Source organism: Babylonia areolata, chromosome 19, assembly GCF_041734735.1.
Source record: "Babylonia areolata isolate BAREFJ2019XMU chromosome 19, ASM4173473v1, whole genome shotgun sequence".
Classification (NCBI taxonomy): Eukaryota; Metazoa; Mollusca; class Gastropoda; order Neogastropoda; family Buccinidae; genus Babylonia; species Babylonia areolata.
In genome coordinates this window covers 30,537,216-30,560,278 of record NC_134894.1, presented here as the reverse complement: position 1 = coordinate 30,560,278, position 23,063 = coordinate 30,537,216, and the positions used below count along the sequence as shown (strand labels likewise).

Sequence of the window (23,063 nt, the reverse complement as noted above, 5' to 3'; positions counted from 1 at the left end):
TTCTATTTGTTCTTATTCTTAATAGTTGGCTTATTTTGTGGGGTTAAAAAATTGATTCCATATTTTTCCATTCCCAGTCTTCGTTTTTTGACACACCATTGACCTCTGCAAACAATCATGGCGACCTTAGGAGCACCCAAACAAGTTTCTGCATTTATCCGGGTAATACTTTGTGACCGCCCTTAATAACTGTACTTTGTATGTCCTGATTTAATTGTTTTTTCACCACTTGACATATAGAGCAATGATTATTAGTTCTTACTTAACAAAAACTTATGTCATTGCCGCACAGTAGCAGACGTCCTACACGACTGATTTGAGTGACTTCGAGTCGCTAAACAATTTGCACACCAACAAATATTTTTTATGTGCAGTATTCAGTTGGATTTTTTTTTTAATATATATATTAACCATCTCCCATTCAAGAATAATTACTCAGTAACAAAATTGATGCATCTTATGAAGTTATGAAAGAAATTATGTCTTGCCACTTTCGTCTTAGCATTCACACATATTTCATTATTTGTACTGCAAGGCACAATGTCCAGTCAGGCTGACTGTGCTTCTCAATAATCTCAAGCCGTTTTTGAACAGAGCAGACATGATTTTTGTTCGATGATTATGAAAATGATCGTTTGAGTTTGTCATTGTTTTTAGAGAAACCATCTCCATCAAGGGCCACAGTTCTCAGGTAGTACAGAGACTTTCAGCTCCTAAGACTGACATTTGAAAATGACAGCTGTACTGACTGTCCAGTAAAGCTGTACTGAGTGTCCAGTAACAGCATTTACAGAGGACAATGTAAGTTATAACCATGTTAAAGGCATTGATCAAGGACAGTGCCAGAATAACATACCAAGAGATACAGCAAGAACTTGATATTTCTTTTGGAAGCATGAGTACTGTATCATGTGTATTATAGCTTGGTGTCATCAAACATTGTGTCTGGTGGATCCTTCACAACTTAATAACTTGATTTTAGTTTTAGTATTTGATGTTTAATGTTGATTTTTTATGTTCAGTGGAAAACAATATCATTAGATTGATAATACCTGAAATATAATACATGCAAGAGCTCAGTTGATTTGCTTCTTTCAAGTAACTCCTGTTTGGTTCTCTGCTTTCAGTTTGGGCGATATGCAGCACTCATCTCAGGGTTCCTTTATGGATCTTACCGTCTTCGTAAGTACTGTTGCTATCCGACCTTCTGTGCATCTTTCTTTCTCTCTGTGTTTTTCCCTCATCTTGACTCTGTTTCTTGACTCTTTTCTCACCCCCAAAAGTTATTACATTTTTCTCTATCTGTGATTGAGTATAGATGTCAAGGTTAGAAAATACCTTGTGTTAATAACTATATAATGTATATTGCTTAATCAGTGCAACATTACTGATCAAATTTTAAGAACAAACATTATTTTACCTTAAAATTATAAAAACATGATCTGTATGGAGGTCTGGGTGAGTTTTTGCTTGGTTTGTCTGCTCATGAGACTTTCTCTGGTTACTAAAGCTGTAAGATTCTTACTCAGGTGCAAAATGTTTGTCTTGTGTTATGTGTTTGTATTAAGACTTTCTTTGTTGTGTTGCTTTGTCAATGTTTGGTAGGTAATGTGATCCCACATGCTCATTCTTCTGTTCTCTTCTTTGATGTGTGAGGTGGCAGGTTGAAAATTGTAAAGACAGTACACACATATAACTGCACACACAGAACAAAAAAATATCCAAATGATGAGGGTTGTGACCAGTCATTGAGTTACAAAACTGGTGGAAAACAAAAATTGGTTATCATGAAATGAATGGTTAGCTGATTTTAGACGTGCATTTTTATTCTATCAAAAACATGGCACATATTGAAATGAATGGTTAGCATATGAAAGCTTGATGTAGTACTGTAATGTACAGTATATAAAAAAATAAGTATACATGTGCATAATTGTGAGTTGAGGACTGAGTGTGTTTCGTATGCGTGTCTGTGTGGATTGTAAAGCACTTTGTGCAATGAGGAAAGCACTGATAAATGTCCTGTTATTATTATTATTATTATTGTTATTATTACAAAAACATTATTTATTCTCCAGGCTCTTTGACGAAAAAGGAGGAGGTGATCCAAGAACATGAAAACAAACTGAGGGCGGCCCGTGATGCCAGGCTGAAGGCTGAAAAGGACAGGGCATCTCAGAGTAAGTTATCTTTTTAAAAAAAGTATTTTTATAGAGAGAGAGAGTCCAAATAATCATCTAAATTAGGAGCTAATGTTTGTGTATATGTTGCTGTGGTGTATGTGTTTGTGTGAGTGTGTGTGTGTGTAAAGCTAAATAATAAAGAGTAAAAATACTCACACAATGTAATTAATAATCTGTGATAATTTCATAATATGATACATAAAAATTCTGATGCCTTAGAGTTTGACAGAACAATGGATTGTAGCAAAGCAAAATCTGACATCACTAATAGCAAGACATTTCATGATACAAAGGCAGAACAGACCCAGCATTCCTCTTTTCCTTTAAATCTGACAGCCAAAAAATAAGCAGCATGCAGCAAACACCCTAACCCCCCCCCCCAAAACAAACAAACAAAAAACACACAAAAGACCACACAAAAAAGACAAATAACAAAAATAAAAAAAACAACCCTGTAATATGTCATTTGGCTGCACTTAGGAACAAACCTCTAGCTCAGATTATATTAGGTATAACATCACAGAACATCAGTCTAGACACAGAATTACTGGTAATGTAAATCAGATCGAATTGGCCTGTCAAAAAGAATATCGAGCAAAACTTGCCAAACACAATGGAATTCTTCTTCTTCTTCTTCAGCATTCGATATTGTTGGGATGCGTCAGACTTGAAGCTTTGTCACCCTGACGAAGCCCAGTTTTCTCCAAGTCAGTCCGGTCACCCCAAAGCTGTGCCTGTAGCTCTACTCCCTCGGGCCAGAACTGGCGTCATAGATCCTCATAAGTGGGGCAGTGTTGGAAAATATGTTTTTGGGTTTGTGTACCTTTGCCACAGGGACAATCATCGGTGCGGGATATTTTCATTCGGCTCAGATGACTCAAAAGCCTGCAGTAGCCTGTACAAAGTCTGAAAAGGATTGCTTGCTGATGTCGCTGGAGTTAGTGGATTGCATATGTTCCTTTGTCAGCGTCTGGCCTGCTCTTCCTTTGGTACTGGCTGTGGATGATGGTTTTTGCTTCCCACTTTTGACAGAGCGTCAGCTTTTTCATTCCCAGTGACCTGGCAGTGGGATGGAATCCATTGCAGTGTGATGGTAGACAATTGTGAAAAGTCATTTAGGGTCTTCTGTAGAGACACTTGCTGTTGGTCACATTGTTTTGCAGCGCTTCTTGCACAGATTTGCAATCAGTGAAAACAATGATCTTGGGTGGTGGTCTGGTTGATTCAACGCTTGTTTCTGCTCTGTAGTTGGCGGAGATTTTTCAAGTGGGAAATGTTTCTTGTGAGAGTTTTCCATTTGTGTGTTGGATGAAAACTCCTGCTCCTCCATTTTTTACTGCTCTGTCTGAGGAATCATCAGTAAAGACATGTATCCACTCACTGGGATGGTAATTTTCATCAGTCATCTGTTCTGCCACAGCCTTCATGACATATGGAGCTTGGCTTTCCTTCCTTTCTATTCCTGGCTAGTTTGTGATGATCAAGACACCTTCCAGGGAGATGCCTAGCTCCTCAAAAACGGGCAGCAATTCCACTTCTTCCTGGACTGTAGGTAGCAAGTCTGCATTTTTCTGGTGGAGGGATTTTGAGAGATGGTTAAAACTCTGTCTTTTAATCCTGTTCTTGGTGGGGTTCTTGATGCTGGAGTGCACAGGGTGGTCTGGCATGCACAACAGCTTCTCACTGTGAATGTAGATCTTCTCTTCCTGTCATTCTTTCAAGGGCTGGATGTTTGTGTAGTTCTTCATTGCCTGGATCGGGGTTGTCTTCATTCCTCCAGTGATCAGCCATAGGCCCGCATTCTGCACTTTGTTCAGGCATTTGGTGTTTGTTTTGGATGCTGTGGACCAAGCTGAGCTGCGGTATTCTACTGTGGGTCTGACTGTGCCCACATAAACTTTCTTCAGGATGGTACTGTCAGCACCCCATGATGTTCCAGCTAATTTCTTCATGACAGTAAGTTTCATTGTAGCTTTCTTCTCTGTTTCTTTGAGGTGGGGATTCCATGTTAGTCATTTGTCCAGTTTCACTCTAAGGTAGGTGGGAGTGTCATCCTGTTTCAGTACTCTTCCATTTCAACACCCTCAGTCAGATGCCCATTGTCCTAGATGGTCTAGTGCTGCCTGCATCCTGTAGCTTGCAGTGCTCAGATGTTCCGCAGCATTCCAAGCAGCAAAATCATCAGCGTGGAGGGCTCTGGAGACATGCTTAGTTAGCTTCTCTGCGATATCGTAAATGAAGATGATGAAGTGTTGGGGAAATGACTCCTTGAGGCACACCTTGCTGGAGAGTGATGCGGTGACTTGTTTTGCCTTCCAGTTTCTCTTGTGCTGTGCGGTACTGCAGGAAGTTGTGTATCCAGCTGCACATTTTCCCTTCCACTTTCTTGTTCAGCAACTTCAGGAGCAGTCCTTCTCTCCAGACCTTGTCAAAAGCTTTGGCCAAATTGACAAAGACGGCCAGTATCTTCTTCTCTTGGAAAGCGTTTTCAGTATCCTGAGCAAGGTACAACAGTTGATCTTCTGTGCTTCTGTTCTTTCTGTAAGCTGACTGGGTATTGCTGAGGAGATGGTTCTTTTCCAGGTGTTTCAGCAGCCTTGTGTTTACTGTTCTTTCCGTCACCTTGCCCAGGCAGCTGAGTAGGCTAATTGGCCAGTAGCTAGATTTCTTTGTCTTGTCTTTCTGTTTCTTTCTGATGGGGATGATGACTGCTTCTCTCCATTGGTCTGGAAGTTTCCCCATGTTCCATGATTGATTTATGATCTGAAGGAGTTTTTCTCTAGCTGTATGCCCCAGGTGTTTGATCATATCGTTGATAATTCCATCTTTTCCAGGAGCCTTCTTGCACTTGAGTTTCATGATGGCTGCATTTAGTGCTGTGATCGTGAAGGCTGATGTCATGGGCTCTGCAGGAGTGTGTTGTTTCAATTTCTCCTTGATCTTTGTACATACTTCCTGAAGTTTGGTGTTGGAGACAGTGGTTTTGCTTTGTTCTTTGTAAAAATCTGCCAAAATATTTACAGCTTTCTTTCCACTGAAGTGCTGGACTTCTTCTTCCAGTACAGTTTGGCTTTGAGTGGGGATTGTGTCATCATTTAGGACTTTGGTGAGGGTCCAGAGTTTGCTGGTGTCTTTATCCATGTTGAGGCTGCTGGTCTTTTCGTTATAACTTTTCTTTATAACTTTTCTGTATCTCCTTTTTTGTGTTGTTTAAGGTATCCTTGAGTGTGTTGTGTTTTTGGATGTTCTCTGTTATGGGGTTCTTTTCCCATTGTGTCCCTTGCTGCATTCAGATCTGAGTGGAGCTGCTGAAGGGTGTTCAGTAGGGCCTGTACTGTTTTCGCTTGCCCCTAGGTATGGATTTCTTTGCAGCCTGTAACATGGCTTCAGTGAAGTGTTGGACATTCTTGTTGGGATGGTTTTCTTCACTAATGTTTTGGCAGAGGTTGTCCATTTTCTCTTCAAATAAGGTCCAGTTGGCTCATTTGAAGTTCCAGCTTGGAGCCATGGTGTGTCTAGTGCATCCCAAGCTAGAGATGTTGAGAATGACTGGCAGATGGTTGCTGCCTTCTAACTGGGAACTGACGTCATTGGAGGTGAATTTGTGGATGTCTTCTGTGGCCATTGCGAGATCTGGTGTTGACGTTGTTTTCCATGCTCTTGAGTAACATGTTTGGGGAGTGGCTGTTGAAGTCTCCAGTCACAAGGTGCCTTGATTCCTCAAGCTTCACTTTGTGCACCCCAAGACTGGAGACAGGAGGGTTGTAGCAGTTGGTGAGGAAGAGGTCTCCACTAGGTAGGAGAAGCTTGGTGGTATGGTGTTCCAGTTCTTCCTTTCCAGACCGCAGAATTTCTACTGCAGGTGTGGGGTTCTTTACTAGTGTGATGATTCCTCCTTCGTGTCTGTCCTCTCGGTCTTGTCTGAAGGCCTTGTAGCCTCTGATGAAGAGTCTCTGAGGTTCTTTCAGATGTGTTTCTTGAATGCAGACAACATCTATTCTGTGTTGACGAAGAAATTCCTGCAGTTCTGGTTTCTTGTTCTTTTGTCCCTCTGCATTCCATTGGGCCACCCTGAGGTTGATGTTGGTTGGCTGTTTTTTTTACTATTTTAGGTCAGACGCTCTACTCTGTCTTCCCCTGACCATCGAGTTAGCAGAGGCACCGATCGCTTGGGTGGACCCTCTTGAGGCTAAGGGCCTGGCTCTGTTCCTGTCCAGTTGTCGCTGATAGGAACGACGCCATGACGTTAAAGTAGTCTGCATGACCATGATCGATGTTGCGTGTGTGTCCTAATCAGACCCAGAACTGCGCCGTAGCTGACACACTCCATCTTCGGCAGGCTGAGTGATTTTGATCAAGTTTGTCTTCTCTAGAGAGGTGGCCTTACAGGACTATTGAACCCTCTCTGTCCATCCTTTATCCACATATGTACAAGGGACTTCAGGTGGGTGCCAACATCTGCCGTTGCAGCCATTGAGAAATTAGGAGTTTCCTCTTCCACCTGCTCCACCGTTGAGGTCTTTGTATTCAGCCCATAGCTGGGAAGCTCCTGTTTAAGGACCTACCCTGGGAGCACAGGGGACTAGAGGTTTAAACACACCTCCTACCCGCGTGATGAACCCGTCTTAGGACACATGGGGCATTTCTTAGGGATGACAGTGCCACGCGTCACTCCACCCCATCCTGGTAGGAACACTGCTAGTTGGTCTGGGACTGCTTATTCGTCTAGGCAAGGATCTAGTTTATTTCGCAGCTAACCCTTATATTTAGGGGCCATCTCTATATCCGCCACCTGAGGACCCACTGAACTTGAGGATGGTCGCCCCGCTATCGAATTAGAAATAGCCTTGCCACAGGTAATGGAATTCACTCTGACAATAACAACTGCTGAACTGGTGATGAAATATTTCATATCGTAGCATGTTTGCTTTAGATATTATGTAAGGGATGAGGAAAAAATAAGCAAATCCATTAGGCCTTTGCGTTACATATGTTCACATGTTATATGGATTTATGGAGGGTTGAAGAATTGGTAAGGCCAGTGTTTTGTTGTTGACACTGTGTACCTGTGCACTGTAAGTATACCCATTGCAGTTCTTTATGTCATATTTGAAATCATCTGCAAACTGATATTTGTTATGTTCTACTAATAGTATTCTTTACATGTCAATAATGATAAGATAACATTAAAATGTGTATCTTTGTTCTTTTTTCAGTTGAGATGGACGCTCTGGGCAAGGAGTGTGGCGTGGTCAAATCATGATGCTGTTAGCGGTCCACTATTTTTGATAACATAGTGAATGCTTTCTCTTCTTCTTTTTTTTTCTTTTCTTTTCTTTTCTTTTTTTTCTTTTTTTTTTTTTTTTTTACAAAAGTGAATAAGTTTGAAATAAATGTGACTGGATGTTGATCTTGAATGTCTTCTTCATTTGTTTTATTTGAATGTTTACAGTACTTTTTGTTTGTTTGTTTGTTTTTTGTTTTTGCGGCACTGAAAAGTGGTAATACAGCTATGCGATTATGCAAAATTCCTGTGTATATGTCTGTGTGTATGTGTATGTTGTGCGTTTTACAATTTTGTTTGTTTATAATAGTTCAGATTTTTTTTTTTTTTTAGTAGAAGAATTGTTTTTAACTGCAGAAAAGAAAGTCTGATAGTACAGGATTTACAAGACAAACAGATAAATCACATGATAAAATTGTTACACAGTGTTGATGTTAAATGAGATCAACTGAAATAACTGGATTGATTGTTGTCTCCCAGTGTCAGTGAGACCCAAGATAGACACTTGCATTGTTGGTCAGCAAATGGAGCAGTGCTAAAAAAAAAGGGTATCTGTGAAGTGAATCATGTGAACAGTTACTGTGCGGTCTCAGTTCTGCAATGAGTCAATAGAATACTACACTTAGTTGTGGGCAGCAGTCAGCAAGGTGCCATTAATTACACATGGATACCCCTGTGTGAAGTTTGAAGACTATCTTCTGTTTCCTGTCATCAGTCCATGATGTTAACACCACATCACAATGTTTTGTTACTATAGTTGCTGTACAAAATCATTCACTAAATTTATGAGAGGCAAAGTGTTGTTTAAACAAAGAAAAATTGAAAGAAAGAAAAAATTGGATAGGGAAATCACATACAAATAGGATTTAATTACACATACTTAACCGTGACCCAACTAGTGCAGACTCCGGCAAGGGTCTGACATTCCTGTCCTGTGCAAACTACTATCCGCCTGTGCGGAGAAAACTAAAGTACTACAGCCGATAATCTCCCGGAAGTAGGTAACCTCCCCTTTGTCCTGCTGGCTAGCGCCCTCTTTTTTCAGGCAGCCATGTAAAAGAATCCACAGCATCAAAAGATTTATCTGTGACATTCTCATGATACTTTGATGAGAAAGCTATACAATAAGATTTTTTTTATTTCTTCCATACCACTTACTGGCATATACCACTTGCTGGCATATGATATTGACTTGCATGATCAAGCCTTGATTAACGGATCATTGCCAGATTAAATTACAGGACAATTTTCTATGATAATGAAACCACAGCTTCATCAAAACTACTCCAAACGTTTTGCTGTACACTTTCGTGCAATTTAGATGTGAAGTATTCATTATCTTTATGGCACAAAATTATTCACTTCATTAAATAGTTGGATTTCAAGTGTAAACAAAATCTGCAAAAGGTCTGATATCATATCTGACCTTGGTAGAGTAAAGTGTACATCTTTCATGTTTACTGGATACTTATGTGAAATTACCGGTACATGATTTTTTTTTTTTTACATCAATACCAGATTTTTGTTCTTAGTGATAATGCATGCTGGGTATTTATGTGTTTCCATATCCCATCTCATTCTCTAGAATAGAGAATAGAATTAATGTGTGTACTCTTGGTCTCTGTGCTCATTCTCATAAAGTGGGTTCAAATTCTCAACTGTCCAGGTGAGGTCAGTATCCTGTGCTCACTCCCCACTGGAAAAACAGTGTAGGATAAAAGAGACCAGCAAACAAGCAACAACAATGAATGGACTGAAGAAAATAAAGATAAAGACCAAGGCGTAACTTAGAGACCTGGCTTCATTGTAAAAGACACACTTTGATAAACTCTGTGAAGGTACACATTTAAGAATCCTTAAAGAATGCAGATTATGTTTTTCTGCACCACTGCCCATGCTGTTTCAATGGCATTGCCCTCAAACCACTCCTCCCAAATTCATCATATACATCATACCCAGACACACCACCATCTACTGAGTCAGCTTGGATGACAGTTGTTAAGTTGCTAAGCTAGACTGAGTGTGATTCCACTCAGAAGTGAACACTGTCGCCACATCATTCCAACAACAGTTGTCGCTGAGCTGGACTGAGTGTGATTCCACTCAGAAGTGAACACTGTCATCACATCATTCCAACAACAGTTGTTGCTAAGCTGGACTGAGTGTGATTCCACTTGGAGGTGAAGACTGTCATCACATCATTCCAACAGTTCCCAGTGAATCTGCAGACTCCCCAAACAGGAACATATCACAGACATGGAAGTGGAGGGGAAATCAAAGCTGAAACGAGCGTTAGGGTGTGGCACACATCACACATACACACACAGTGCTCACAAATACACAGTCACCACATTGTATCACACATGACCTCACCCACACATATAATTACAACAAAATGATCCATATTTTTTGCTGGGGTGAATTACAGACTCATTTTGGGTGGTTGGGGCTGTATGTAAGTATTGTCTTCACACATATAGCAAAAAGACTCTTCAAGATATTCTGATGAGTTTCAAAGTTCTGTTGGCTGTTCTAATTAACCTGAATGATAATAATAATAATGGATACTTATATAGCACACTATCCAGAAATCTGCTCTAGGTGCTTTACAAAAACGCTTTTGATAACATAAAACATTATATCTATGTTACATACACACACCAAAATGTGACCACACACACACACACACGCGCGCGCGCGCGCGCGCACGCACACACACACACACACTGCATACATACATTTTAACATACATGTGTATCTAACAGCTACCCTAACACATACGCACACATAGGCAGGCACAAACTTACATAGACACACGCACACACAATACACATTCATATACATGCATGTAGTTGTGGACCTGCCACAATTGAACTTATTGCTGAGGGAAAAGGTGAGTTTTGAGACGAGATTTAAAAGATGCGAGGGAATCAGAATGACGGAGGTTATCAGGGAGCTTGTTCCACGTCTTTGGCGATTGAAAAGAAAACGATCTGTGTCCATAGGTCTTACTTCTGACGTGAGGTATCCTGAGAAGTCGAGTATCAGAGGAAGAACGGAGCTGGCGAGACGGGGTATAGATATGGATGAGTTCAGAAAGATATTTGGGGCCAGATCCGTTGACTGCAGAAAAGGTCAGAGTGGATAGCTTATAGTCTATTCGATCAGAAACAGGCAACCAGTGGAGAGACTGAAGGAGAGGAGAAACATGGTCAAATTTAGAAGCTCTGCAAATGAGTCTGGCAGCGTTATTCTGAATTCTTTGGAGTCTGTCTAACAGGTATTTGGGAAGGCCGGCCAAAAGAGAGTTGCAGTAATCCAATCTTGAGAGAACCAGAGAGCATACAAGTGTCTTGGTTGCATCGGTTGAGAGATAGTGGCGGATAGAGCTGATTCTACGCAGTTCCAAATAGGCAACTTTACAGATATTCGAAATGTGCTGTTGGAAGGAAAGAGACTGGTCCAGGATTACACCAAGACTGCGAACAGAGGGAGAAAGTGAAACAGGTGTGCTATTGATCAGAACAGAGTCAGGAAAGGAAGGATGTTGACGAAACTTCTTTGGACAGGTTATCATAAATTCAGTCTTATCATCATTTAATTGCAGCTTGTTGAGAGTCATCCAGTCCTTTAGGCCAGCAATGCACTCCTGTGTTTGAGTCACCAGTGCATCAAAGTCAGCTATGGAAGCCGACTGATAAACAAAAGCTTATTGCTGGTCTGGAGCATTCGGAAAAAACGAAAAAAACAGCCCTTTTTTTCTCGACTGTCACACTGATCTGAACTATTGTCAGACTGAGTTCATACTGAAACAAACATATATAATAATAATAAACATATACAATAATAACAATGGATACTTATATAGCACACTATCCAAAACTCTGCTCTGGGTGCTTTACAAAAACGCTTTTGTTAACATAAAACATTACATCAATGTTACATACACACACAAAAATGTGACTACACACACACACACACACACACACACACACACAATGCATACATACATTTTAACATACATGTGTATGTAACAGCTACCCAAACACATATGCACACATAGGCAGGCACAAACTTACATGAACACATGCACACACGATAGACATTCATATACATGCATGTAGTTATGTACACATATGTACACACATGTAGTCAAGCACAGCTAATGCAAAGGAAGTGGACCTGCCACAATTTAACTTTTTGCTGAGGGAAAAGGTGAGTTTTGGATGAGATTTGAAGGATGCGCTGGAAACACTTTGCCAATACAAAATTTGGCTTAAACAAAGTTTGAAAAAAACCCTTCACAGTCGTACCAATAACAGGTTGTAAGTCTCCCAAACTAAGCCGTATTTCCAAATCATTAACAGTTTATTTCGTTGATATATGTTCCATAATTCGAAAATTCTAAAAACCGCTTCCCACTGACTTAGGCCTACTAAACAAAAGAAATACAAATTCTGGACAGAACACATACAGTGATACTAACTACACCATACTGAACATAAATATTCTAAAGTGGCCACTGAATTAACTGGAATGAACATAAAAGAAAAATTGAATCGATCATTTCAGCCCATTGTAGGCTGGTTCATTAGTGCAGATCTAGAATTCTGCCATGTGTTGCGGTGGGCTTGAAGCGATGGCAACGTCTCATTTACCGCCAAAATAAAAGAATAATTGAGATATAATAAAACAAAAAAAACATGATTTAAATGGCATTATTTCATCCATTGCTATCACATCTGCTTGTCGCATGAAGAAGAAAACGTCAATTTTGCTTTAACTATTAAATTCAGTCAAATGTCGTCAGATTCGCTGCAGCAGCCGGGATTAGTCTGCTTGCTATGGAACTGAACATGCATGGTTCGATCCTGCTCACATGCGTTTTTGTGTGTATGTGTGGTTTTTGTTGTTGTTGGTTTTTTTTATTTTTCTTCCAAGCTTATTTTATAGATCATATTTAATACAGAGCACTTTTCAATGATTTTTGTTATCTCTTCTTTTTTTTTTTCTTCTCATGATTCCTTTACTTGATAAAGCACAAACCACAAGTGAGTCTTGAAGGCTTTGCCTCTTGTTTTTTTTTTTTTTTTTTTTTTTTTTTTTAAATTTAATACTAAAACATAATAAGAGTTTATTATTATAGATGCATATCAACAAAGTATTTTGATACATTTCCCACAACGGTCTCTACCTTTACCATCAGCTCCTGCTCTACTGTTATTTTCCTTGAAGCTGTCATTTAATCATTTAACACACACTCGTAAGTTAATAAAAGTGCATCAATCAACATAGTTATAGTTATACTGACACTTAGAATATGTACCTATACAGTGTAAAACTCATACTATGATCAGAACATTGAGAAACTATAGACGTTAACACCAAGCAGCACAATTCATAAAAAGGGGACTACAAGTCCAGGCTGGCTGTGTGAGCTGTGTACTGAAAGAACAACATTCCACTGGAAGAGCAACAGTAACAACTATGCCTCAGCCTCTTGTTCAGGACAGATAGAAAGCTAATTGCAGCGTTGTCCACACAGATGTTCTTCACTCCTGAAAATATAATTAACTGATGAAAGTCAACCAATTATCTAACAGAAGTATTAAATGCAGTCATAGGATGTGCATGGTGGCCCAGTGGTAACATGACTGCTTGAGAAACGAGAGAATCTGATCACATGGGTTCTTTCCACTCTCAGCAGTATTTCCACACACACACACACATCCGGCCCCCACCCCCACTGTAGACTTTGAGTGGTGGTCTGGATACTAGTCATTCAGATGAGACAATAAATCAAGGGCCTGTGTGCAGCATGCCCTTAGCATGCATAAAAGAAGAGGAGAGCAGCTTGAATTACACAAAGAGAAATCTGTTGTGACAAAAAGAGTAATACAATACAATACAATTCAATACGATATTCCAACCAGAAGATTGGTTCAATATGGTAGCATGTACTTCTGATTCTTAGTCCAAACTGCTATGGAGTGAAACCAGCTGAATAAGGTGACTCACCGCTGGCTCTGCCAGCACAGTGTAATGTTAATGCTGAGCAGATCACCAGGTAAGCCTGCTGCACTGAAATATTAAACTCACATTCCCCAATCAAGTCCTTTCAACTAGGATCTGATCACTACCATATATGTTGCCCCCACCCTTACCCCTTTCTCTCTCCCTACCTCTAACTTCTTTTTTTCTGCTTTAATCATGCGCTCTTCTTGTTCCTTTGCGACAACAGTCATGGTGCGTATGGCTACTGTCACGTCTTTTCATTCAGTTTCAGGAATTGAACATGTCCTATATATTTTCGTTCAAAATGTTAAAACAATAAAATGTACAGATAAAACATTAAGATTGTTTGGTTTTAAAAGGAGGGGTTCTCTTGTTATCGCAATTTTGAAAGATGATCAAAACAGAAGCTGGCTAGAGGCTGAAAGTTCACGTGCACACAAAATTATAACATATGTGAGTTTCGACTTTCACTTTCCCTTTTAGTTAACAGATCGCGACTTTTCTTTTAAAGTTTTTAAAGGGAAACCATTCCATGCACTAAAAAAATTCTCACGCCAAGCGGAAAACGCCGCGGTTTCCGCAGCGATCACTCCGCGACTGATTTCCGGCGCGTTTTACCGCGCGGCTTCCAGAACATCCAGATCAAAATATTTATTGTTATTTGAAGGTAACGGCATTAGGCCATCCTTGGGTCTTGGCTCTCACGATTTCACAGCAAGAATGGACATCAGAGAAAGACTGATTGTTGAGGTAAAAAAATACCCAGCTCTGTACGACAGGTCGAATGAAGATTACAAGAAATATGAGCAGAGGGTTCAGATATGGACTGCAATAGGGCGAAAATTTAGTTTATCAGGTAAGCCAGCTATGTGTTAAAGTGTTGCCTCCCATATGTAAAGTTCTGACCGATGTTTTGTGTCTGTTTTTGTCTCATTTTTCCTGCTGCCCATTTCATGTTGGCCAAAGCGTAAACGTGGGCCGCGTCAGCTTTCCACGCGTGCGCGATGCGGTCCCATGTTTCAGAAGTATAGGTTAAATGTGCCTCCTGGGGATTCCTGCTACTGCAGCGTGCATGCAAAGTTATAGAACGAATATGACTATTGGATGGAATGCAACTGATTGTAATCGTTAGAAAATAAATTCAGTTTGCTTTAACATATTCGGTTTGGTTGGTCTGGTTTTCTTGTGCAGGAAAACTTTGACCATCAGAGCGCATGCGCATCATTTTCCAATGCAGCAGCGGCAACGCCCTCCGCTCCTTCGCCAAGTACGCGCACCGCGTGCATTCAAAATACACCCTTTCACATAACTTCATATTTTTCAATTTTAGTTGCCTTAATTCCGTGCTCTCAGGTAATTAATCCATTTTAATGCAGTCCCTTTTTTTTTTCTTCTTCTTTTTTTGCCCATAATAACAGTTTCGTCTGGGCATCGTCGCTTCTGTCGGGAGCACGCAAGCGGGCACGTCTCTGAACATGGCACACTTGAGCGCACGCGCGTCAAATTCACTGTTCCTCTTGGCGCAAAAACACTAATAGTTTTAAGATACATGAATTCAAAGATCCCACTATCAGAAATTAACAATGCAGGACATTACCCAGAAATGCTTATGAGAAACATAACATTGTTAATGGGTGGCGAGTTCAGTTTTGAGTACTTTTTGTTGTTGTTCAGTGTTGGGGGATGGGGTGGATGTTTATAGACAAAAGCGGTACAACAGAAAATTGTTTAACAAATGTAGGCAGACATTTTTTTTTTTTTTTTGGTCACAAAATGACTAACGCAGATATGTTTAAAAGAAAGGGATACATTAGTTTTGGCACCTTTTATTTGAGTATTTATTAACATTTGGGGAAGAGGGGTGGGGGTGGCTGGGATGGAGAACTGACGTGTGTGCAGATTAGTATCAGTAGCTCAAGGAGGCGTCACTGCGTTCAGACAAATCCATATACGCTACACCACATCTGCCGAGCAGATGCCTGACCAGCAGCGTAACCGAACGTGCTTTGTCAGGCCTTGAGAAAATGGAAAAAAAAAAGGAAACAAATATTTGAATCAAAAACTTTTTTTTTTAAAGAAAAGAAAACAAAATTATTATGATAATATGATAATAATAATGATAATAAAAAAAATAAAAAGACAATAATGATGATAAATAAACAAATAAGCAAATAAATGTAAAACACAGAGACTCACGCACGTACACGCACGCACACACACACATGCATAACAGATATGCAACAAACATGCAGTTTCACTGATATGAAAGCACAAATACACAAACGTACATGGTTGAATATGATCCAGACTTTATTGAAAGAACTTTCATGACAGGTTAGTATTTCATTTAACTGAGTGTGGTAAATACTGTCACTTTCAATACATGCACATGTGTATGTGTGCTTATGTTTTTGTATGTGTGGATAGGGAGAGAGGATTAATTGTGTGAACATGTTTCAGACATTGCCATTGAATTTAGCAGAACTTCACCAGCCTGTTTAATGTATCTTTTGCAGCATCTGAAGCGCAAGCAAAGTGGAAGAACCTGCGTGACAACATGGTCAAGCATATAAAAAGGAACTCATTGAACAAAGATGGACGGAAAAAGGTCAAGCAGTACAAATTTGCCAAAATGCTGGAGTTCGTCATTCCCTTTCTAGAGATAAGCAGGTGAGAGAAAAACTTCTGAACTGCCTTCTTCACTTTGAAAACTTAAGAGAAGTAAGTTTAATATTCAGTGTTACTATGGAGACACTGTGTCCAAATTGGTTAGACACTGCATTGACTCATGAACCGATGATTAGAGTTTGAGGCCTCATTTTGGCATGGTGTTATGTCATTCGGAAAGACACTTTATTCCAATTTCCATGCAATTTTCTACACTCCAACTGGGTGTTGAATGGTTGCCTGACTTGGGTTGGGGGATGGTAGTGTGGTAAAGGAGAGTATTGGGCCCCATCATCGTATGCTGAGTCCTTGACAAAATGAATTTGAATTCATTGCCCTTAATTGTGGCTGTAAAAGGTTATGGGACCCTTGACCTTATTTTTCACAAGGATAATGCTAATCATTCCTAATGATTGAAAACAAGAATTTGTAATAGTTGATTTAATTCTTTATTTCTTCATCAGTTTGATGGAAATCATGATCATCCAACAATGAACTGTAGAAATCTATTAAATCTATTGATATTTCTTTTTCTATGAAAATAATGAATCATGATAGTGATGTTTGTAATATTATGTTATTGCTGTTGTTGTTGAAAATATCATAGATTATGCTTTTGATTTGTATACATACATGCAGTGACATTCGTATGATGCTAAACAGGTTTTCTCCCGTTGTTTGACTGTTCCTCAGTGTTGCTACCTGAATACTTAGTCAAGATACTTGCAGACATAAGTGTTCAAACACACACACACACACACACACACACATGCGCACACACACACACACAGATGGAGCTGAAGCTGACAGTGAAAAGTTATTGCAACAGGCTCTGCAGATAATCGGTTTCATTCGTTTTTTTTGTGTGTTTTTTTAATTTTGGCCATCAGAAACACTAATCTTTCATTGTACTCTTGTTGAAGATCTCTTTGGCTGACTTTCTCTTGCTATTTCTCTCTCTTTCCCACTGTGTGTGTTAGCATTGATATTCCTGTGATGTTTTACAACTCAGAGGACTGACAGTGGTTGCAGCATTCATGGAAAGCATCAGTCAGAGAACTGTTTTCTTTTAGTATCTGGAACACAGATAGTATGAATGATGCAAGGCAGGTGCAGGTTTCTGGTGTACCTCCCATACTTAAAGTGAACAAATATTGTATTTGAAAATATTTTTTTTGTATATGACTTCTTTCTTTCTTTTCTTTTTTTTAACATGTTTGCAGGAATCAGTCATATGCTGATAAAGTTGTCATTATGTTTTCAGGACAAATGAGCCGGCTGAAGACGCTAGCGGTTTGGACATGGACTGCCAAGATGAAGGTGGCAGCTATGTCAAGGGTAATGCCGCCTCTTGTGATGATCGTGCATTACCAGAGGAAGAGAACAGCTATAACGGAAACAATGTGGGACGGACACATTCACCCTTACCATCTTCCTCATTCTCACACAGCATATCTCTGCCAGTACCACCTTCTAAGAAGAAAAAGTATTTCATGCCAAACTTAGATCATGTAGACTTTGAGTTTGACCCTCCTCGGCAGAAGATAGAAAGTGTCGATCAGGAGGATGACATTGGTCTGTTCCTGTCCTCAATGGCGGGAAGTATCCGGAAGCTCCCTTTTGACGGTCAGGCCAGAGTGCGATTTTCTATCCACAAAATCGTTCATGATGCCGAGTTGGAGTATCTGTATCCCAGAATGAAGGAAGATATGAATTGATCTGATGTACCTATCTGAACTACAGTTCAAACATTGAGAGGTCTGGCATCAGTGCACCAAGAAATATTTTTATATCCTCCACCCCTTACCTTGCCAATATTTTCATATATATATATATATATATAATATATATATATATATATATAGAGAGAGAGAGAGAGAGAGAGAATTAGATATGCTTTTCTGGTCTCTGGTACAGTTAAGCTAACATTAGATTTATGCAGAAATGTAAATGCAATATGGAGGAGAAATTCCTTTGCCTGTGAACATGGACAGGCTTGGAGCGTGGGTTAGTGATAGAGCGCTCCCCTGGGATTTAATTCCAGATATTTGAGTCAAGGACCAGGAATTGTTTACTATCCCCAAGGCGCCTTCCCTCCACTACACTGTGGTGGTCTGGTTACTAGTCTTTCACATGAGACAATAAATCAAAGTCCCATTTGCAGCATGCACCAAGCACATATTACAGAACCAATAATATTAAAGAGTTGTCCTTACAAAATCCTCATGGCTTCTGACAACACATAAAAATAAAGTGTGTCACTGACACTTTGAAAATCAAGGGGATGCAGTTCATGTTAATCGAGTGGATGTCAAGGGAAATAAAATAATTTATAAAACAAACACATAGTCCAAATTGTGCATTGGAGCTTCAGTCTCTTGCTTGGATTATCTGCAATGGAATATTATTTCCTTTCACAGAAATTCACCTACCGGAAGTACCCCCTTTCCTCCCCTCCTCATAAAAAATATTGCTTGGAACCCCCCTCCCCCCCAGATCCCCTCCCTAATCCCCATTTTTTTTCAGTTTACCGGAAGTCCTGATTTCATAGGTGAAGGGGAAAAAAAGATAGAGATATATATATATAGATATATGGAGATACACATTCTTGCATTGATGCATACATTTCTTTTTGACAAAAGAGAAAGAGAACAAAAAAGTGGATGGCACTGGATTGTGGTGACAGCCCAAAATCCATTTAGAGAAACCAGCTGTGGATTTAAAAAAAAAAATGAATGCAACACAATGCAATATGATTATTACTTTGAAGCAGCAATGAAAATGCTAACGAAATGGATGCATGCAGATAAGTCTGTCCTCGATACTTTTTGACACTCTTGATTTTGTTCAGCCATGCTGACGGTGCCTGTGGTGCATTTATGGAATGTGATTTCATTGGTACTGCTGTACAGATGTGTGTATGCGAAAGGACTGTTGGCTTTAGTAAGGATTGAGTGGGAAATCATAAATATGCACACAGGTGTAATTGTGGATTTGCTCAGCTTTCTCGAGTATGACTGAGCTTCGCCAGCTTCAAAATCTGTTCTTCTGTATATCCTAACCCCATGTTTTTTGGTGTGTTTTTGTCTTTCTTTTTTTTTTCTCTCTTTTTAAAAATAATAAACTGAAAAAAGAGGATTGTTGGAAATATTTCATTCATTCAAATTTTGTTTGTGGTACATGAGTGTGTGTGTGCTTGTGTGTGTGTTAAACAAAATATTTGCTAAACATGCCAGCAGTCAGTCAACATATTTAGCAGTTGGGAAAGAACACATTTTAAAATATCCTGCATAATACTGAAATGCATATCTATGGTACATAAATGTGAGTAGTGTCTATGTGTGTGTTTCTTTGTTGTTGTTGGTTTGTGTGTGTGTGTGTGTGTGTGCACTGCAGAGCTAAAGAGGAAGAGTGTGTGTTGCTATGTATGAGATGGAGGAAAGGGTAAAGTAGGCATTAGGGAGATAACTGGGTTGGTCAGGCTGTTTTTTTTGTTGTTGTTGTTGTTTGTTTTTTTTGTTGTTGTTTTTTACTCTTTTGATACACCACATGCAAAAGTTTACAGTTTCCCTAGAGGCGTCATTGTGTTTGGACATATCCATTTGCTCCACTTCAACAGATCTGCTACGCAGATGCCTGACAGCTGCATAACGAAATGTGCATGCCAGGCCTTGAGTGCATGCATATTAATGTCTACCTATCAGAGTGGATTTCTTCCACAGAATTTTGCAGATGACAACAGTTTTTTTTGCTGTGTAATCATTTTCAGTGCGCCAATTAAGTGTGTGCTGCACACAAGACCATCTCATCCAAATGACTTGATGCGCAGTTTGATTTTCCAGTCAAACTTGGGAGGAAAGGTGAGTGGGAATCAAACCCATGCCCTCATGGTCATGTAGGGTAGGTATGGGTAATTGTGAATGATCCAGTCAAAGGGACCAGCTCAATGTGCATACTGTAAAGATATGTCGCATGACAGTCAAACGTAGTTCTTTTGTTTTTGAAGGCTCTCTCCGATTGGTTGCACCAGCAAAAGTTCGTCTGCTCATTCTTTTCAACGTTTGAAATAGCAATTAGGGTGCCTGAGGGTAAATGCGAACGATCATGGCTTTGGGTACATGTGGACAATTAAAACAGAACTTAGGGTGTTTAACTCATTAGACATAACATATTATTTGCAACATCCCACTATATAGACTGTTGTATTGTTGGTTACGATCACAGGTGCACAAAAACACATTTAAACACAAACCGTTTGCTTGGCCCACACCGCACACAAACACACCCTGTGCTCAGTAACTGTACAGCATCCGGAGTTCGAGACTCAGTCAAAATATCCTATGGTCTAATTGCAAACGACAATATTTTGCAGATTCCTGTCAAAACTGACGTTCTGATCTGTCACCAAAATGCTTTCACCAATATGCTTTCTTAAATTCTCCTGGCCAGCACGGGTAATGCGCATTCAACACATCCAACCAAATAAAACTATTTTAAACGGTGTCAAACTTCAAATCCAACCACTAACTGTTTCCCTTATTTTCGGATTTTGAGAGTGCGTTTGTAACCCGGCTTGGCAGTGGTGCGCGAAGAGAAGAAATAGCGTGGAAATAGCCAGAAATAGCTAATGTTTGACTGGTTCTTTGAAATGTGTGTGTTTGATATATATATATATGTGTGACATTTTTGTGTGTGATGTAATTTTGTTCTGGTGCAGTCCGTTTTTGCGAACCGCGATGCTGTGACAGTTAATGAGCACGAGGGTGTTTGTGTGCGGTGTGGGGTTTGTGTGTTTAAATGTGTTTGTGTGCATGTGTGATCAAACCCAGCAATACAACAATCTAGCGGAATGTTCCGGCCAATAATATGCCTAATGCGTTAAATACCTGCTTCTGTCTACATGTATCCAAAGCCATCGTTCACAATTAGATTTGCCCGGCCGCGCGTTCGCATTTACCCTCAGGCACCCTTGTCGTCGACAAAACGTTGAAAAGAATGAGCAGACTCCCTACATATTCAGCTTCAAGAGGACCTCAACTCAATCAACTCGAAACCTGGGTCACTGACTGGGATATAAAGTTCAATCCCAACAAGTGCTACGTCCTCAGTATGCAGCAGTCAACCAACCACATCATAGTCTACTCTCTATGTGTAACACTCCCCTTCAGCACGTTCACATAAACCCCTATATCTAGGTATTCAACTCTCCGATGACCGGAAACACGACACGGATGGAGCACCCACATTGCCTACACCTGCAAAAAAAGCACACAGCACCCTTGGCTTCCTCAGGAGAAACCTGCGTTTCTGCCCCCTCCAATGCAAGAGAAATGCATATCTATCCCTCATCAGACCAGCCCTCGAGTATGGCTCCATCATATGGATTCCTTACCTCAAACAGGATATTGATAAACTTGAAAAAGTGCAGCGCCTATCTGCCCGGTTCATAACCGGCGATTATAAATCCAGGACACCCGGCTCCATCACCAAGATGCTTCACACTCTGCAACTGCTGACACTCCAACAGAGCAGACATGATCTACGCCTCATCTTCTTCTACAAGGTGGTCGAGGGGTTGGTACCGGCCATACCCGGCCACCTGCTGAGTACTTAACTCCACACAAACCAGGACGACTCATAAGGCCACGAACATCTGGCGATCAGTACGATACCACCAGTGCGATCTCTAATCACATAAGAAACAACACAAGAATATTCCTAGTCAGCAGATGTCAGACAGAGCAATACAAACAGTCATTTTTTGTTTGCACAGAAAGAGACTGGAACGCCACCTGGAAGAAAACTTGACATAGTAAGAGCACCAACTCATGAGATCTCTAAAAAAATTAACCCCCAAAAACTATTAACATCTCAACAGTGAACCTGCTAAGCTGCGCACACCCCCACCCATCGCGATTATGACCAAAAGTTCCTAGTTACCAAACAAAGGAGAGACTATCAAAAATATATAAAGGTCCGTAATGTATGAAATAAAAATTAAAAAAATAATAAGGGAAGCCAAAAAAGAATTTGAAAAGAAACTGTCATATGAATGTAGAGACAACCCTAAAGCTTTCTGGAGATATGTACAATCAAAAACTAAAATGAAAACAGGAGTGAGTCCATTAATAACTAAAGATGGAGACACAGTAGAAACAGACAGTGGAAAAGCAGATATTTTGAATTAATTTTTTTCTAGTGTTTTTACAAAAGAAGATATAAGTACTGTACCTTCTCTAAGTGCAGCTTCAAAGTCAAATGGTAAGATTTTGGATAGTGTAGATATTTCAGTTGAAGCTATAAATAAAGAAACTTAAAACTCTGAATCCAAACAAAGCTTGTGGTCCTGATACCATTCCTTCAAAAATACTAAAAGAGATGAGTGAAGAGATTGCAGTCCCATTATACATACTCTTTAACAAATCAATTGAGGAGAAGACTGTGCCCATAGACTGGAAAACAGCAACAGTTATACCAATTTTCAAAAAAGGAACAAGAACAGACCCAGGGAATTACCAGCCAGTGAGCTTAACATGTATCATATGTAAATTATTAGAATCATTCATAAGAGAGGCTATTGTTAGGCATATGACTGATAATAAATTGATTGCTGAGTGCCAGCATGGATTCCGCAAAAAATAGGTCATGTGTGACTCAACTTCTGGAAGTAATGGATGACTTTACAAAAGAGATAGATAAGGGAGAAAACATAGATGTGTTATATTTAGACTTCCAAAAAGCATTTGACTCTGTACCACATGAAAGACTCCTAAAGAAACTGGAATCTTATGGAATAACAGGAACCATACTTGGGTGGATAAGGGACTTTCTAACAAAAAGAACTCAAAGGGTTTGGATTGGTAGTTCCTTCTCCGGTAAAGCTGATGTTATAAGTGGCATACCACAAGGTAGTA

General features: G+C 39.8%; 1 protein-coding gene and 1 long non-coding RNA gene across 2 annotated transcripts; both read left to right on the top strand.

Annotated features, from left to right (window-relative positions):
- The first annotated feature begins 76 nt into the window (after positions 1–76).
- LOC143294268 (uncharacterized) lies at positions 77–7,548 on the top strand. The gene is made up of 4 exons (XR_013056880.1): positions 77–162; positions 1,128–1,182; positions 2,079–2,180; positions 7,400–7,548. It is a non-coding gene; the product is annotated as an uncharacterized LOC143294268 (long non-coding RNA).
- Positions 7,549–14,049: 6,501 nt separating this feature from the next.
- LOC143294267 (uncharacterized) lies at positions 14,050–19,299 on the top strand. Its single transcript, XM_076605704.1, has 3 exons — positions 14,050–14,338; positions 15,999–16,152; positions 17,414–19,299. The coding sequence occupies exons 1-3, from the start codon at positions 14,203–14,205 to the stop codon at positions 17,865–17,867; spliced, it is 744 nt and encodes a 247-aa protein (XP_076461819.1). The 5' UTR covers positions 14,050–14,202; the 3' UTR covers positions 17,868–19,299.
- The last annotated feature ends 3,764 nt before the right edge of the window (positions 19,300–23,063 follow it).